Raw genomic sequence first — 17,990 nt, 5'->3', positions numbered from 1 at the left:
GCCAGATCAGCTTGATTCAAATGTGAGGTTATTCGCCGATGACTGTCTGTTATATGTAGAACTGTCCACACATAATGATTCACAACTTCTGCAAAAAGATCTGAACGCACTCGAGGAATGGCAAAGCAAATGGATCATGCAGTTTAATCCCGAAAAATGCTACATTATGCACATAACAAGCAAAAGGACCCCACATGTAACTAGCTACCAGTTTTGTGGTAAGACTTTAGCAACAACAAAAAAACACCCATACCTGGGTGTTACATTAACAACCGACCTAAAGTGGGGTGCCCATGTCAACAACATAACAAACAAGGCTAAACAGACGTTAGGAGTGATCAAACGTAATTTGTGGGCATGCCCATTGAAAGTAAAATCACTTGCGTACACATCACTCGTAAGACCAAACTTAGAATACGCAGCAACAGTATGGGATCCATATACTAAGAAAGACAAAGATAAATTGGAGAGGGTACAGAACCAAGCAGCCAGATTCTGCACGAACAACTACGTTAGGGGTGCTAGTGTCACCAAAATGAAAACAGATCTGCAGTGGATGTCACTCGAGGAGAGAAGGAAAATGTCCAGACTATGCATGATGTACAAAATGACTAATAAATTGGTGGACGTACCAACTAATAAGTATCTAATACCAGCTCAGAAAAGGACAAGAAATAGCCATGCCTTTAAGTATCAGACTTTTCAACCTAGGTTTGATGTGTTTAAAAATTCGTATTTTCCTAGAACGATCGTAGAGTGGAACTCGTTACAACCAAGTACAGTGGAAGCATCCTCAATAGATAGCTTTAAACAATGCATGCAGTTAGATATGCGAAGGTTAGACGTGACAGGTCGTTCGGTGTAATATAACCAGCTGCTATCGCGCCGCGTGCCTGCGAAGCTGGTGTGTTACGCCGAATGGCGGTTATACCGGCTATATAGATACAGATACAGATACAGATACCCTATCACAGCCCAATCTGCAGTACCGCTCCCGGTCGTCTTCAGGAAAGTGGATAAAACGGCTGTCTAATTGGCACGTTTCCTTCTTGATTTTCGGGAACAGGGAAAGGCTCGCAAAGGGTTTTGAAGTTTTGGGGATTATTTCACGTAGATTTTGAAAATTTGAAATCAAGGTTGGCTTTGTCTAAGACATTTCACAAACAAAACAATGGGATAGCAGGTCATAAATGTTTCCTTTGTATTTTACTAATAAAATTGGTCTCGTGTACATGCCCTGTATTTTTTTTTTTTCCTTTCTGGGCTACCGCATCCAAATTCTAATCCTAATTTAGGAAACAAGAAGATATTGAAAAGATAAAACGGTGGTTTTGTCTGTTGGCTGTTTTTACTGTTTCCTGTCATCCATATGGTGAGTAAATGTTGACTGTCGTGCAGTGAAACCACGTGCGATCATAGCCACAACCGCTAGGTGTCGCCCTCGGTGCGTGCTGCAAAAGTTTCAATGATGTGATGAAATCAATTTGCAACTCATATGAAGACACGTCACAGATATACTTTAACAGTTTAATGAAACTGCCTGATATAATAGACGTACATTGAAGCTACCGGCCCCTTAAAGCCTATATGCACTATGAACAACCAAGAAATGTTTAAACAGGTATACTGCTTTCCAGTGCAATCATGGCCAATAAATGGAGAAACTCTAAAACCCATTCATCTTAAGTCACACGAATCCAAGTTTTTGAGGTAGATTTTAGACATTTTTGTATTTGGTCCCCAATTGACTCAGCGGAAACAACATTATACACATATTCATGAACATCTTTCATACAATTTATCTATAGTCTATTGATTGCATTTTGCCGGCCTGCTCTATTATCTATATTGGCATTGCTCAAGCGGTGAATAAACATAATGGTTGTCATGTAAAAATATAGCATGTGCGAATGTTACATCAGACATTGAAACAAAATAAGATTTGCATCTCTTTGCCAATATGACAGTTATTGTAGATATGACATTGACATTGAAAATTGCATCACGGCTCAAGTAGGCAAACGCTGTTATTTAAAAAGATACTGCCGCAAGTTGGCAACATTTTAGGAAAGCCCCTGTCGACATGATATATGGCACCACAGTACATGTTCCCGTGGAGTGAGGTCCAGCAAAGTCACGGCTCAAACACGTCGTCGCCGTTAGTTTTAATAGACTCCCATCCACCATCCTCGCTGGAATTCCGCTCCGGGACGCTGTCTAGGGTGCAGTTCTTCCCAAAACTGACAGAGGTCGTGGCGTTGATTGTCCTGTTGGCTGAGCTGTTCAACGTTGACGCGGTCGTACAGGTGGTACCAGCTGACGTGTCGGAATCGGACGAACGCTTCACTGAGAGTCGGAGAGAAAAAACAATCTTCAAGTTGATCCTTTGTCTTAAAGACGCACTCAACATACAAGTACGTCGTAAGATTCCTATAGCTAGTCCAATAATTTATCGTGAGGCTATAACAGAAGCGAAAGTCGACAAGACTCTACGACAATCATTGAAGTTGTACGACACATTCAAGACTGTCTCAACAACGCACTCACGATTTTCTGTCGCAAGCTGTCGTACGGTAGTACGGCGTAGGTGACGGAGATTTAAGTGAACTAATGATAGTTTACCGAGAGTTATTTTTCCTTGCAATAGTGTATTGTCCGGCCGATTTCATCAGGTCGGTAGAACATGGGATATTGGAGTTTTCTTTTTTACACAACCAGTAATGTCTCACCTGCTTACGTTTCGCAGCAGCACTCCGGTCAGTAGCGCTGAGGATGGCTTACTGATAGACATCGAAACGTAAGCAGGTGAGAGACATTACTGGTTGTGTAAAAAGAAAGCTCCAATATCCAGTGTCTTACCTTGTTCCATGAGAACCAACGGCCTGTTTGTAGACGCTCGAAATGGTTTGAGGTGGATGTTTTTGACGAAGCTGCAGAGCACGCCGCTGAAGGTCCGCGTGGTGAGGGAGTACAGGATGGGGTTGATGGCGCTGTTGATCGGCAGGATGAAGATCACGATCCAGGCGTACATCGAACCTTAAAGAGTTCATTTTAACACATCAGCTAGACATATTTCTAATGAAACAATGTCAATGATTCAGAAGAAACTGTCCAAAAGCATGTTTAGCTATAGCATCCGTTATTTACTTTTGTTTGTGCGCTAACTAGATGAATTGTGCACCTTGTGTTAGAATATGGTAGTAACACCACCGTCAAAGTTTGTTGTTGTCTCTCTTAACATTATCGTAATAATCCTTACTACGAATTTACCTGAAATTTTGAGAGACGTGAACGCCAGAAACTTGAGAACAGTGATGGGGATCCAAACCAAGGAGTCTGTGAGCACGATGAAGAAGAACCTGGTAGCGAAGGACATGTCCCCAAAAGTAGTGAAGGACGACGCGATGGACCGCCGCGTCCGCTGGATGGAGATGAACATGCCCGTGTAGGCTGCCAGGATGATCAGCAAGGAGGTGAAGTTGACCCCGAGAAAGATGAAGGCGCTGTACTCCCATCCTCTCAGGTACGGCTGGTGCAGGTGGAGGGGGAAACAGACGCCGTTGTTGCCATAGAAACTGTCAAAGTAACCCAGCCCGTGGCCAATCAGCGGCGAGAAGGCGAGAAAGAACCCACTCAGCCATATGGCCATGAGCACGACGGCCGCTTGCCGCACGTTGGGTCTCCTGTCGCGGTAAGGAAACACGACGCACAGGAATCTCTCCACGGACATGTACGTCAGGAGGAGCACGGACACCTCTGAGGACAGCATGGCCAGGAACCCGGTAAACTGGCAGCCGAAGCTTTCCTTCCACTCCAGCGCGTGGCGGTTGTAGACGCCTCGGTAGAGGACGTCCTTCGTGCCGATGATGATCAGATAGACTCCCATCACGAGATCTGACGCTTAAAGTGTGATACAAAACAGTGGGGCATTTGAGAAATGTGATACTAGTGATATGTTGTCAGTGAAACATAGTCACGATAACAAGCTCTAAGACTTCGTAATGCTCAAATTTACTTGTCAACTTCCAGGTTTAACCGCCCAGCATGGCGGACATAGTCACCTGAGTGCGAACACTCACATAAAAAAAGCTTAGCCTGATTGAATTACGTTTATAGCGGCCCGGCCAACTTCAGCCGGCTGTAGCCAGGGATACCCGGATAACGCTGCTTGAGTTATGCCATGGTCACATTTCCAAACCGGGGCCCGGCCGGGCTGCTTGGGAGAACGAAAAACAGTGAATATCAAGAAATACACACAAACTTTGTGACGAGCCATTTTTTCTTGTGTGTGTTTTGTTGCCTTCTATATCTTACTTTCGTTTCCGCAAACTACCCGACCGGGCTCCGATTTGGAAATGTGACCCTGACATTATGCTAGGGTCACATTTCAAAGCCGGGGCCCGACCGGGCTGTTTAAGAAAACAAAGAATAAAAGATAAATATCAAGAATATACATAAGGTATGGTAAGAAACACTTTTTAAAAAGTTTTGTGTGTATTGTTGTCTTTTATATCAAAGTTTTCGTTCCCACAAGCTGCCCGGCCAGGCACCGGGTTGGAAATGTGACCCTAGCATTACGCAGACTAAAGAAATGCCGTCTTACCACACAGATTCTTGATGAAGAGCGAGTGGACCTTGTTCTCGTGTTTCATGAGTGACCTGCCGATCATGACGCAGGTGTTTCCCGTGCACGTCAGCACGGCGATGACCCACACGCACGCCCGCAGCACGTCACGCGCCAGCAGGTGCTCCACGGAGGAGATGCCGTCAGACCCCGGCTCACAATGGCGGACGTGCAGGGCGAAGTTACAGTACCGGAACTTGCTGAAGTAGCTGGAACAGACATTGTAATGTAGAGAAGAGTTTATTTTCATGACTTCATTGTTAAAAAATTATCAAGATTAGACTTCATTGTTGAAAAATAATTAAGATTAAGTGGATACGAAGACTGTCCTGTTTACTTTCTATAGAGCATATAGAGAGGTAATCAAAGACCTTTGATGACAAAGTTCGATGTATATCATATGATATGACTAGTCATCACAATATCATCATTTCTAATTGATACTTGTCACTAATGACGGGGATGCAAAAGAAACCCTTAGAAGAATCCGACTTACACGTGATCCAGGCCCCTGGCGTTACTAAACATGTCTGTGGAAAAGTTCATACCGGCCACGCCCACTTCGACAATCGCTCTGTAAAATTATACACAAACATTTTAAAAACACATCTAAAGACATTATGTGCATTTTGCCATAACTACAACACTAAACATTGTAATTGAGTTACAATACTGTTAGTCAAATGGTACTTGTATAATAGAATCTTACCATATCTTAACGGTATGATGTACGTAATATGTAAGTGGTTATCGCTGTATCTTATTGGCATTCAAGCATATTTATTTGCAATGAATGCCGTTAATGAATGAACATGACACTGTATATATATATACGTACAGTGACTTGATACTGACAAGTCCTTGGAAGACATCTACGTCCAAAGACTGCAGTGGGTTGAACGAGATATTCCTGAAAAGATAGGGTTTACTTTGTGGAGTGTGTAAGTAAACCTGTGAAGATGGTTTACGGCAGGAATGTAACTCAGTGAACTTGTACGAGAAGCGCCAACTGGCAAGTTCACCAAGTTCATCTTTAATGCAGGGGACAAAATAAGAAGGCAATAGCAAAGACTAACGTTACACCAGCTTTGTACAGCAAGATTTTTCATAAATCACGTTCTACTGAATGTAGCACATAGGACTAGATACATGTGCTAGTTGGTAGTAACGTTACTAGTGGAAACAATATTATCTGAAATCCGTTCCTGGCGCCCATTTTGCAAGAAAATAAAGGCAAGACCATTCTTACAGCTTGTCCAGCATCTTGAGCTTAACGAATGGCCTGGAAGGGAAGGTTGAGATGTTGTTCGCTGAGAGGTCCCTGGATGGTAAGAAGAAAAAGTTATTTACAGTAACTTTCTTGCATGTTTCACAAAAAGTTCCCAAGCTTCAAATTCAAAGTACTGATTTCTGAACAGTCCAAAAGCATACTTTCCACTTACAAATCGCTAAGTTGTGATAGGCTGTCGAACGCATTAGGCTCGATCGTTGATATTCTGTTGTTCACAAGAGACCTATTAAAGAGACAAATGGTAGTGGAAGCACAAAAATTAATCTTAAACAGAAGAAAAGTACATACAACATCTTGTCTGAGTGGTGCGTCCCCGACCCTAACCTTTTACAAGTCTACCAATCACCAAGCAGCCTACAACACTCTTCAACTATTTTATACAGCAAAACGTTACATTGGCTACCATTAATAAAAGTAACATTACTTAATGGAGCAGCATGAATTTGAAAATAAATATAAGCACTGTTGCTTCGTAGCGTCTTATGATAAACCGCGTGGAAAGAAGGATTTGTTAACTTGAACACGACCAAAACTTACAGGACCGTGATGTTGTCACACCCTTCAAAGGTCCCGGATGTCAAACTGTTGAGAGAGTTCTCCCCAAGTTCTCTGGAAATTGACAGAAAATTGTTACGTTGATATTGATGATGCACAAAGATAATCACTATCTAATGTACAAACATGGGTGCAATAGTTTACACTAAACTTGCACATAGAATAGGTCGAACTGCTAAGCACCCATACGGTGCGGTCACAAATGTCGTAGGTCCGGGCGTCGAAGCAGTTTGTTTAACGTCGTAGATTTCTGTGATGGAACCAACCACCGACAAGATCTCAAGACAGCCTCTTCCGTAGCAAGACAGTTTTGTACGACACAAGAACGACTATCCCAAGAATGTCGTCGATTTGAGGTCGTACAACGATCGTACGACGTATGACCCCGGGCTCATAGGAAATGATCGTAAGTTTACAATATCTATTCAACGTAACATTCCTTACAGCCATCTGACGGAAGGTGCGTCCTGGCAGATTCTCCCACCATCCAATCTCTGCAGCCTGTTTCCCATGAGGCCTCTGCAAACCAGGTGGAAGAGAGACAGCAATGTGCTTTTCAGTTGCACCGTTTTTTCTTAAGCTACTTAAAAAAATTCTAACAGAGATTCTAGACATTTCAATGAGGATATGGAATGAACAAAGCTAAAGACCCGCGTTTCTGAACTTGAACGACTCTCATATGCGAAGAAAAAAGTGCCACGTAATCTGAGGTAAACTTTCTGTATATGTCAATAAAGAGGTGGGTTGCATTTTCACCGGAAATCCCCACTTGGAGATATTGGCTCCAAATGGCCCGCTGGACTTCATCACGTCCAACTAAGGAGGTTATATAGCCTCCTTGGTCCAACTTTGCTATGTGTCTTCCCTCGGAGAAACGGTGGGTGGGCATAATCACTACACAAGGCTGACAACTATTTGAAACTCACTCAAGAGGATCGTTCTGTAGGTAAATTAAGACTTGTTTACAAAGAGTCTGTGAAGAACGTTGGATCAGTGCCCATTTTTCTTACAAAGCTTGAGTGAATGTCGTCAGAATAACTCAAGAAGGTGATTGCTTGGACGAACAACACAAATACACACATGTAATATGCAATTGAACATCAAAACAATATGGGGTACGCTTGGTATATTCAACTATGTTTTCGTGTTATTTCATACTATTAACTTAAAGTTATATAGCAGAAAGTTTCCCTTGGCGTGGAGACAATAGTTGCTTTCACATCCGCACATCAACGCTTACAACGACAAGGTGTTTATGAAATGATCATAAACATGTGTTTGTTGATTTCTACATGTATTACACAGCTCTTCTGAACTTACGATGTATTACTACTGATAACTTACAGCCAGTTAACGTCCCGCAGTCCAGTAAAGGTGCCGGGATGTATTGTCGTCAGCTTGTTATCTTCAAGATGCCTGCAATGATAGTACCAAAAAGCTTTCCTTTCGACAATTCTCTTGTCGTTCATGGTTGCAGACAAGGATTTATCATAAGAAGACAGAATTATGTGTTTGTGCGTGACTTCACAGCAGAAATGCCGGAATGATCATTTTAGTACACATAATGTGCAATGTGTGTGTCTGTGATAGCATAAGCAAAATCGGATATGCCCGTGCAGCTACCAGGTTTAACCACCCAATATGGCGGACAATATACACGTCATTGTCACGTGAGTGCAAATATTAGTATGTAACTGAGAGTCTAACTTACAGCCATTGGAGCTGGTGTAGATTTCTGAAGGTCCCTGGCATCAGCGTCTCTAGTTCGTTGTGTGACAGGAATCTGCATGGAAGGAAAGTTTCAGACTTGTTCTAGCCGTAAGAATGATTAGAGTTGACTTGTGGCGAAGACAAAGAAACATCAAAATCGATTTACTTACAGCCGAGAAAGCTTCTGTAGTTCCGCAAAGGTGTCCACATGAAGGGAGACGATTCCATTTTCCTGAAGATTTCTAACGTAAAAACAAGAAATGAAACAACACAGTTGAGTGACAAAGCAAAATGTGGAACAAAACGAATTTCTGTCAGAAGTGGGATTCGAACCAACGCCTGGAGAACCAGACTGCGACCTGAACGCAGCGCCTTAGACCGCTCGGCCATCCTGACAAATGTGGCAGTACTTTCATGGACCGTCTCGAAACTTATCTCCGATTGGCACGATGTTTAATCCTGGAAGTTGCCAGATCATAAAAGATAAATCTTACATTTGTATGTCGTGGTTTTAAAGGGTTTTAAAAACATACAAGCCTCCTGTTTCTGTCAATAGCTAAAGTCTCTGAAACCTGTTTATGATATCTACATCATGTTCGGAACATAAAGATGATCACTCGAAGGAAGGTAAGGTCAGAACATCTTGACGCTAGGACAAAAGCCAAGCTGCGTATGTTTAGTAAAACAACAATTGGGACCTACAGTTTCCCGAGATTACGTAGCCCTCTGAAGGCGGCTGGCTCGATGAGCTGGATCTGGTTTCTCGGCAGATTCCTGAAATGTTGGAAGGAAGGTTACTGGAGGGACAGCGTACTCCCAGTGCGGATGGGGCATTCACGTTTGACCGAGTCTCCTCATGCAGTACGGTTTCCAACATTACATCATTCCTCAACCAGGCCTGGTGATATGGTCTTTATTTAAGCGTGAATATGATGATAACGTTAGATTTCTACCTACTGATATACATAATGCACACAAACCAACCAACCAACCAAGAAACGTGTATTTGAATTAAAAAGTACAAAACCTCTTTTCGAAAAGGGAAAGTAACATTTTCAACCAGATACAAACACAGGTTTTGTTTAATATAGAAAAGTACTTACAGTGATTCTAGGTTGATGTAGGGCAGGAAGGAGTCATTCTGCAACGTTTCGATCTTCTCGTTGTAAATTTTCCTAGAATTGAGTAATGTGGAAAGAAAACAAGATGCAACGGGTAACTAGTGATGAAAAAAATGCTGACGTTTCTCTTTCCCTAAGTTGCCAAACTCACTCGTTTTGTTTTACTATAAGTTCTTATGTAAAAACGTTCCAGCTGTCTAAGTTGTGATTATGATTGATAGTCCAAACTTAGCTTGGCACACCAGTTTCAAATGTATTCATCAACGAGGGAGTTTTAGTCAATGTCAGCATTTTCCCTTACCACTTCGACGAGAAACACTTGGTACGGATCACTCACGACCGCCTGAACGACAGGAAAGGGTTTTTAAAAGTCTTATTATCTGGTACGTCGGGATTCCTGTGAGGGAATGTAGTTAGCATGTGACTTTCTTCATTATTCTTCAGGTTTGACCACTAACTAGCTCCAGATGGTCTTTGATTAGTTGATGGTACACAGCCACCACTTGTCGAGTGTACATGCAATGTTGGCACTGAAGCAGAGCATGAAACTGCAGGTTGAACGATTAGAGAAAAAGTTAAAGCTATAAATATTTCTTTCGCTGATTTCATCAAAATTCTTCGTTAGCCAATGGAATTAATTTCTAGTTTCAAAAAAGTTCTTGATATCTATTAGGACATTTAATTCAGTTGAAAAGCTCTCTTGTTTGTTTGCTTGTTTTGTTGAGACCAATGCATTTCGTGATCCATTCCACCTGAAGAACTCCAGATGTAGAACAACAGGTCACTGTGGTCTCCAAGGTACAGGGTCGCACATATGAGAAACAAACTTTTGAATAAATACAAAAAAGTCTCCAATGCCTGTTTCGATTCAACCTGGATTGTAACGTCAACATCACACTGTGTTTGTTAGGTTTAGTGACGCTCGAAAATACATTCTAGATCTGTTTATGGTGGCACACGTCGTAAACAGTTCTTTGGATGTGTTGCCAAGACGTCGATGGAAATGTGTGAGATCAATTCATCAAGATCACTGTCAAGAGCAGCATCTTTTAGGAGCATTGAGAGGGTTTTGTCATTAAACAATTGACCTCAATTGTCTCTATCATTGAACTTTCGTGCTTACAAGCAACACGGCTATTGTCTGTATATGTCCTAATGGTCTTCATGGACGATTGGTGGTACTTAAAACACACACTTAAGATTACAAACCTTCCTTTGAAAACGGCGTTTCTGATGCTACTATTAAGATTTTTGACCAAAGTTGCCTGACGAGATGACTTCATAATTTGATATAGTACAACTGTAACTTTCAGTAGCGACCAAGATCAACGGCACAACCATGATGCTATGATTGTTGATCCTCTGCAAATGTGAGGAGCGGTCGTTTTTATTTCTTATCATAGAATACAATGTATCTTGTTCAGGTTCACAAACAAGTAAAGTCAAGTCGCCGTGGGAGTGCACTCGTGACATGTGATCTACGGTGTTGTTTGTGTTTCTAGACGTTTTGTCCACACAACATCCACTCCATGCCATTGCCTTATCAAATCCCACAGGTACTCTTGGTACGTGTCGCACCAACCCCTCCCTGGTGCCGCCCTAACCTATTGCCATTAGAGCTCCGTGCGATGACAGACAACAGGAGGCATGTTCAACATCAGGCTGACACGTGAAGGTCCTTTGTTCCACTGTGTATCAGTTTGAGGAGGTGATATGTACTGGGTGCGATGAACTTTTCATTTACGCTTGCCTTTCATCGTCCTTTAGTGGGTGTGGGAAAGCGGCCAGGACGGGAAGTCCTGACTGTTTGTTTCTTAGATGCAGCGTTTTCACACGAGTGGCCGTTTATTCTCAGAATATCGGGTTATGTAACAGAGTGACGGTTAGGATGGCAAACAACATCAGCTTTCATTCCCGTGTAACAATGGAAGGGACTTGGGTCTAGAGTCGTTTTCTTACACCCAAAATCCAAAGGATGTCCGGAAATGTAGAGATACAGATGAAGAGCAAATGAAATTAAATATTGATTTCTCTTACCATCAGGACGAAAAATGAAATACTTGGTGATATAAGCATGAAGTTAAATGATATATAAGGTTACAACGTTGGAAAACAAAATGATGGCGTCCGAATAAGTATGGATGCTCCAGTATACTTTTATAGCTAAATTGGACCACTATGTCAGGCACAAATGCAACTCAATCCCACTGAAACGTTGCGACTTTCTACAGTTTCTTGTCATCAAGGTTACTATGGAAAACAAAACTAAAGCCTTGTCCTTGATTTAACCACAGATCCATCAGGAATTACCACCCACGATTTCATGATATACTAAATTTCCTTTTGGCGCCAAACAACGCAGTTGACGGTGGAACAAAATTGTAAAACGACGATTGTTCCGTGGCTGACAAGGTACAGATTGAGCCTGCCAGATTCGGCAAAACAACACAGATGTCGCCATTGTTATGTTCACATAAATTGGTGACGTCACAATTCAAACTACTCACAATCTGGTGACGTTTGTGGAGATATCCGCTGGTACGTTGTCGAGACCGGTGCTGTTACAGGTAACTCGGGTCTGCCTTTGACACGTGCACTGAGCGGGCACCGACATCAGAGCTGGGGGAAATGAAATTGTCGCAATCAGAAAAATAAATCTTGCTGAAAACTTTATACAATGGTAGTTACGTACGGATAAGAGAGACGCTCCTCGTAGTATCATCTTTCCAGTACGTCTTGTCGTTCTTCTTCGTCTTTCTTATCAACATCAATCAAAACATTGCTTTTTAAGTGCCTATACCCACGTGACTACGATGTTGTCCACCAGTATTGTCCACCATGTCCGACAATTACCGGTGAATCTGAATAATAGTTCTAGTTTTACTCCCGGAGTCCAGGTTCAACCAACCAACCAACCAACCAACCAACCAACCAACCAACCAACCAACCAACCAACCGTCTATAGATAGATGTGACACCCTGATCAAACACTTCCCTTACTCAATGGTCAACCCGTAACATGACAAGACCCGAAGGCCACTTCAAGCTATGACCCGAAGGCCACTCCAGGGTTACGGGTTAAATGAACGGGACTGAAACAGCATCTCTAGATCCTTTCCTTATATCAGAAACCTAATGATTGAGACCAGCTCAACTGCTCACTAAAAGTGAGGAATGACTGACACATAGGAGAAGCAGGGGATACAACGGCTGCTCGGAAAATTATCCCCAAGTTTATACCCCAAGGTTATACTCTTGCATCCAGTCACATATATAAATTGGATGGTCCTTTTACTTAGTACTAAGCAGCGCTCAACTTACTGCAGGACTCGCTTCCCCTTGAATTCCCCTCGCGGATTCTTGTGGCGTGAAAGGCATCAAAGTCATTGGCCCATCCATTATTGTCACCTGGAGAAAACACAAAACACTTTTTCAAACTTGGACGCCTCCCATCTTGGCACTGGCTCGGATTCCCCCATGTCAATGATTCAATGTTTCTTGCCGGCAGCGGAAGTTGCGTGCTGTGGACGGACATGTGTTGTCCAATAATCGTAAATCCACACATGCAGGAGGTCTAACACCTGTCAAGATGTGACTTAGCATCTTGTTGGACACAAAAATGTACTTGAAACATTGTTCTTAATAGTAAGCACTAAAGATAACTTATCGTGAAGAGTACAGCGTTTATTTACACACACACACACACACGCACACACACACACACGCACACACACACACACACACACACATACACACACACACACACAGACAGACACTCCTTTGTCCTCCTCTAATGGGCGTTTTATATTTATACCCGTTTGCAGCGTAGCCATTATTCATTCAAATCATCACTAGACGTTAGTGATTGTATGTTAGGTTCGAAAAATGTATAGAGTCACATGTGAATCACTCCCTTACCACATCTTTCTTCGTCCGCGTTGTTGCCGCAGTCGTCCCGCCCGTTACAGTGTAGTCTCTGCGGCAGACAGAGGGACAGGTTCCCGCACAGGAACTCCCCCAGGGGACAGGCGGAGGGGGGCGGGCTAGGGTCACCTGGGAGGGGAGGCATGGAGCAGAGGGTTTGTAAAAATTCAATGGAATACAGAACACCATTGGAGGACCTGGGTCGCGGCTATGGCGGACAGACTGGTGTGGTCTTTGGTGGCGCATGGACTTGACACCCCCTCCCCCACCGAACGATGATGATGATGATGTATAATCATGGAAGGCTAAAAGGTAGGTCGATATCATACACTTTTCCTTCACACGAACAAATGAGAAGTGTTTGTACTCACGTGACTATGACGTAAGCATATCTGCCTTAGTGGATGGTAAAACTTGAACGTTTAACCACCTTGTCCGGTAAATTTGACTTTGTGCATGCAATTAACGCTATTTCGTAATCATGACATTAACATCTGCTTACATAAATCTACCGGGGTACATAATTTCGACAACCTGAAAATATACGTGCAAACAGATCTCTAGCCTGATTTCAATCAAGCCCCGTGACCGCTCGCCGCCTGTAACGGCTAGACCCCCGGACAGCTGGAGTTTGCGTTATACAGACTAACAGATCTCTAACCCAACGTTCCCCAGTATAATGCATTCCTGTGTATCTAAACTGTGCATACCTGGCATTCTCCTTAGATATATATAACTGTTATAGCAGAGCTGAACCCGCGTGTACATCCTTTTAGTTCGGGAGTTTCTACGACGCGGATTCAGCTCTGCTTTAGGAGAATGATACCAGGGGGATGCTTAGCCTCCGTTGCAGTCCTTTTCCCCGCAAAAAAAAAACGCCGCGGGGAAAAGGACTGCAACGGAGGCTAGGGGATGCTGCACTAGAGATCTCTCATACCCACTGTTTTTCAAACTGGCGGATTTGTGTAACCCGTATGCGTCGGATTAATGTTAAAGGAGGTTATGTACATAAAAAGTTATAACGTTAGGTCTGACTCTTCCTGGTTCAACCAGCAGGCATAGCAGCGGTGACGTCACCTACAAACACCCTGCACGTTACAAGTCCACATGTACTCGTAACTCTTTCTCGGACAGCCAGCCACCTGCTCAACAACACGCTCCAAGAAACCGCACAGAGTCAGCTTGTTTTGGTTCTGGCAGTGAGCCCGACCTGCTGCCCGGGAATGTGCGCCCCGGTGAACGCGCTAAAACAAGGCACATGTTGTACCGCAGCACACTTCTCACATGGTGTTTGACAAATTTCTGGCCACTTCTCGTTTGCCACTTCATGCATCAATCTTGTGCATGGTTTGGCGTGAAAGAGACTCTTTGCCAATTTTCACCTAACTAGTACTGTTATAGAGTGTATTGAATCACATACGCGGCATAGACATACGACAAGGTCTTGCCAAGTGGCTATCCAACTGCCTTCTATATGCGCGCTTCGTGTCAAAAATAACGCCTAGGCTGCCGACAAAAATAGATATGACAGTGACGTCGCTATTAGAGTGTTGATGAAATGATAACGTGCGTGCTATGTAACACCGCGGCAGGCGGACCTGTGGTCGACTTTAACGCGTAATCATATATAATATCTTCAAGTGTAAGATATTGGCATACAAATACATGGAAATAATAAGAAGGGAATAGAAACCTCACTCAATCACTCACTCACCCATTCACTCACCCATTCACTCATTCACTCACTCACTCACTCTCTCATTCGTTCACTCATTCATTCACTCACTCACCCACTCATCAATTCATTCACTCACTCACTCACTTACGCACACACTCCTTCAGTCACACACTTTCTTACTCATTGAACACTCACCCACTCACTCACTTACTTACGCACACACTCCTTCAGTCACACACTCTCTTACTCACTGAACACTCACCCATTCACTCACTCACTCACTCACTCACTCGCACATACATCCTTGCAAAGCTTTCTCACATCAAGCTTCTTTTGTGTATTTGAGGAAAGACTAAAATCCGTAGCTTGTAATTACTTATGCCAAGGACTAAGACAAATTTCTGACGGATAACATTCACATCATACATTTTGCATGACACAGGTGCTTACTGGTAGCACAGGGAGCTGCTATTTTGGAGCTCCCTGTGTCGCTCAACAAACGTGAGGTTGAGAAAGTGTCATTATATGAATGGGGGTTTTGTCAAATGCTGAGATATGATGACAAAAACCTGATTCATTTCTTCAGTGAGTTTCAGACGGGGTTAATCTGGTAGTCCGACTAACAGGTGTTGAGTGCCGTTGTTATTTCGTCTCATGATATTTCATCACTCAACACTCTTGTAAAAGAAACTGTGAACATTGCAAGCAAGACCGTCACATTTTGAGAGAGAGAATAACTTTGTCCACTGCACACAACTTTTCTTACGTCTGGACTACTCTTTTCGCCACCGAGCATGGTAGTATTCTGATAGAAGTTCATTTACTGATTGTTAAACCGTACTTTATCTTAATAGTCACAACAACAACCGTCTTGCAGAGACAACAGAACTCACCAGTGGTAGCTGATGTCATCCAAGTTGCGAGGAGGATCATGGGTAAGACCACCATCACGATCGCCTGCTCACGTGACTCTTGCTTCGAGAACAGTCATTCTCTAGTGCCAACTTGTCGTTAATTCTGTGAAATACGATTACAAAAAACAACAACGTTAGAGGGGTTCTTTACGACTGCAAACCAGGGAAGCCAGGCGTTATCGTCACTTTGACCTTGCGGGACAGTTGAACTGAACGCCACAACTCACTTTCCTCGGTAAAATTACGACGATAGATATGAGATTAAAACGAGCTCTAACACAAACAATGGTCTATAAAACAACGTACATGGCCGTAACCTTGAGAAATGTAGTACCAAAGTTGAACCAGCTACCACATGACCGTGCCAGTGTAAAATTGCAGTTTCTTCTCAAGGCCAGTTCAGATTAATTACGAAGTCAGGAAGCAAGACAAACGATGAACCTTTGATAACCTTCCTCTGGTACTTTTGTGCTTAGACGGTAAAAACATCACAAGTTCTGAAAGCCTGCTTCAACTTCTTTCACGTTTTCAGTAGACACTGTAACTGATTTGTAGTATGTCTAGGGTCTAAAAACATGATCTTAGGTTTGTCTTCTTTTGGGAAAGTCTAAGTCAGGACTAAACTTTCATCACCATCACAAAGGTTGTCTAAATTCGAAGATTTACGTCTGTGAGACGTTTACTACAGAAACAACGGTGGGCCTGTCTAGTCACGAAGAGAGAGAAGACACACAAATGTAGTTCCTTCATAATAACACGAGAGATGAGCTGTCAGACCAACCTTGGCCCAGTGCTATTTAAAGGTTCTGGAGGTGAAGTTTACGAGAAACAAGCTGCAGGAACTACACAGGAAATGTCGAGCACATGCTCTCTGTTGCGAGTCTCAGATCGCCCATTAGAACTACAACTTATGGTCAAAATGTAACGTTAGACCTGAACAGTTCATACATATTTTCATGGTCTCTGCGAGATATCAAGATACACCAGAGACTGTATTTCGGGGACTGGGGCCCTGTTCTTGAGAATTACAGTGCTACATTCCGACCATACAACTAACTACAAGTGCCAGACTGGTCTGAGTGTTTTTCTATTGTCTTTACAAATTCCAAAGCCAACTTACTGCATAAGGATGCGACCCTTTTAGATTGACAGGGTAGATTACAAAACCTATCCAGTCCCTTGAGTAACTTTTGTATTGTGATGCAGCCCTTTAGTCGTGTAGTACCAACAGCTATGCGTGCAGCAAGTCGTGTGAAACAAATGTCCCAGTCCAGTTAGTGTTGCAGTCTTTGTTGTTCCAGGGATCACAGAGTCCGTGAAATGCAGTGTTACAGGGTTGAGAGTCAAGGTAAGCTGTAGCCTTGTGATAACATTCAGTCGCTACTGTAACCACAATGTACACCGTGAAACGTGCAAAAATAAACTTGTGGTAAGGGACTGATAGACCTGACAAACATTTGACAGAATTTGTTCAACAGTTAAGAGGCGTTCTAATGTTAGTTTTGGACGTTATAAACTTGATAAGGTTGCAACATTGTTATAACTGAAAGTATCTATGATAACGACGTCAATTTTTATATTTGGAGGTTTGTTGCACTCCAATATGGTTGCTCACACGCAAGCCAAATTGTATCAAATATCAAGTCAGGATTGTGTTTGCACTACAAATGGTTTTAGGATATCAGGCTATTGTAACCGCATGAGTATCATGCCGTATAGGCCGTTACCGATTCGGGTGATATCAAAACACACTCATGACAGTCATAACAGTCATAACACCAATGAACTCTGGTGACCCTAGTATTTTTAACACGAAACTGTGACTTAAACCCAGTCAAGGGCAGTCATACAAATACGTCTTAGAAGTCAATCTTGGGAAAACAGCGACTTAGAAGAAGCAAGGAGGTTAAATATTTAACCTCCTTGGAAGAAGGGGACTGACGATTTCTAAGAAATAACAACGGTTATAAAATCACTCACCGTAGCGAAATAGCATATTGATGTTTATGAGTATGTAGCCCCGTTTGAAGCGAAACAACTGTCGTAAATGCCGTACTGGACCGATTTGGGTCACCACGCTTCCCGTTTTAGCTTACCCACATTCTGAAGGCTACGTAAAAACATGGCAGGGCTATCCGGTAACCATTACATACAGGCTCACAAAACAAGTCAA

At 42.8% G+C, this 17,990-nt stretch overlaps 1 protein-coding gene and 1 non-coding gene across 2 annotated transcripts; both read right to left on the bottom strand.

The window, feature by feature from the left end:
• Positions 1-1,513: 1,513 nt before the first annotated feature.
• Positions 1,514-15,897, bottom strand: LOC136437254 (relaxin receptor 1-like). The gene is made up of 19 exons (XM_066431735.1): positions 15,797-15,897; positions 13,220-13,354; positions 12,614-12,709; positions 11,809-11,920; positions 9,284-9,355; positions 8,883-8,954; positions 8,351-8,422; positions 8,182-8,253; positions 7,815-7,886; positions 6,915-6,989; positions 6,453-6,524; positions 6,067-6,138; positions 5,874-5,945; positions 5,463-5,534; positions 5,121-5,198; positions 4,604-4,833; positions 3,271-3,900; positions 2,860-3,036; positions 1,514-2,346 (listed from the first exon to the last, which is right to left on the bottom strand). Exons 1-19 carry the CDS (start codon positions 15,849-15,851, stop codon positions 2,135-2,137), a joined length of 2,448 nt encoding a protein of 815 aa, XP_066287832.1. The 5' UTR covers positions 15,852-15,897; the 3' UTR covers positions 1,514-2,134.
• Positions 8,493-8,576, bottom strand: Trnal-cag (transfer RNA leucine (anticodon CAG)). Its single transcript has one exon. It is a non-coding gene; the product is annotated as a tRNA-Leu (tRNA).
• Positions 15,898-17,990: the final 2,093 nt, after the last annotated feature.

Source organism: Branchiostoma lanceolatum, chromosome 6 (genome assembly GCF_035083965.1).
Source record: "Branchiostoma lanceolatum isolate klBraLanc5 chromosome 6, klBraLanc5.hap2, whole genome shotgun sequence".
Lineage (NCBI taxonomy): Eukaryota > Metazoa > Chordata > Leptocardii > Amphioxiformes > Branchiostomatidae > Branchiostoma > Branchiostoma lanceolatum.
Note: the sequence above shows the minus strand (reverse complement) of the source record. Positions and strands in the feature narration are given on the sequence as shown.

Bases quoted from the DNA above. Each gene is read 5' to 3' on its own strand.
- LOC136437254 (XM_066431735.1), bottom strand. From the start codon at position 15,851: ATGGTGGTCTTACCCATGATCCTCCTCGCAACTTGGATGACATCAGCT. The intron at 3,901-4,603 runs GTAAGACGGCAT...TCACACTTTAAG, and splicing joins CTTCATCAAGAATCTGTGTG to CGTCAGATCTCGTGATGGGA. The intron at 3,037-3,270 runs GTAAATTCGTAG...GAACTCTTTAAG, and splicing joins CACGTCTCTCAAAATTTCAG to GTTCGATGTACGCCTGGATC.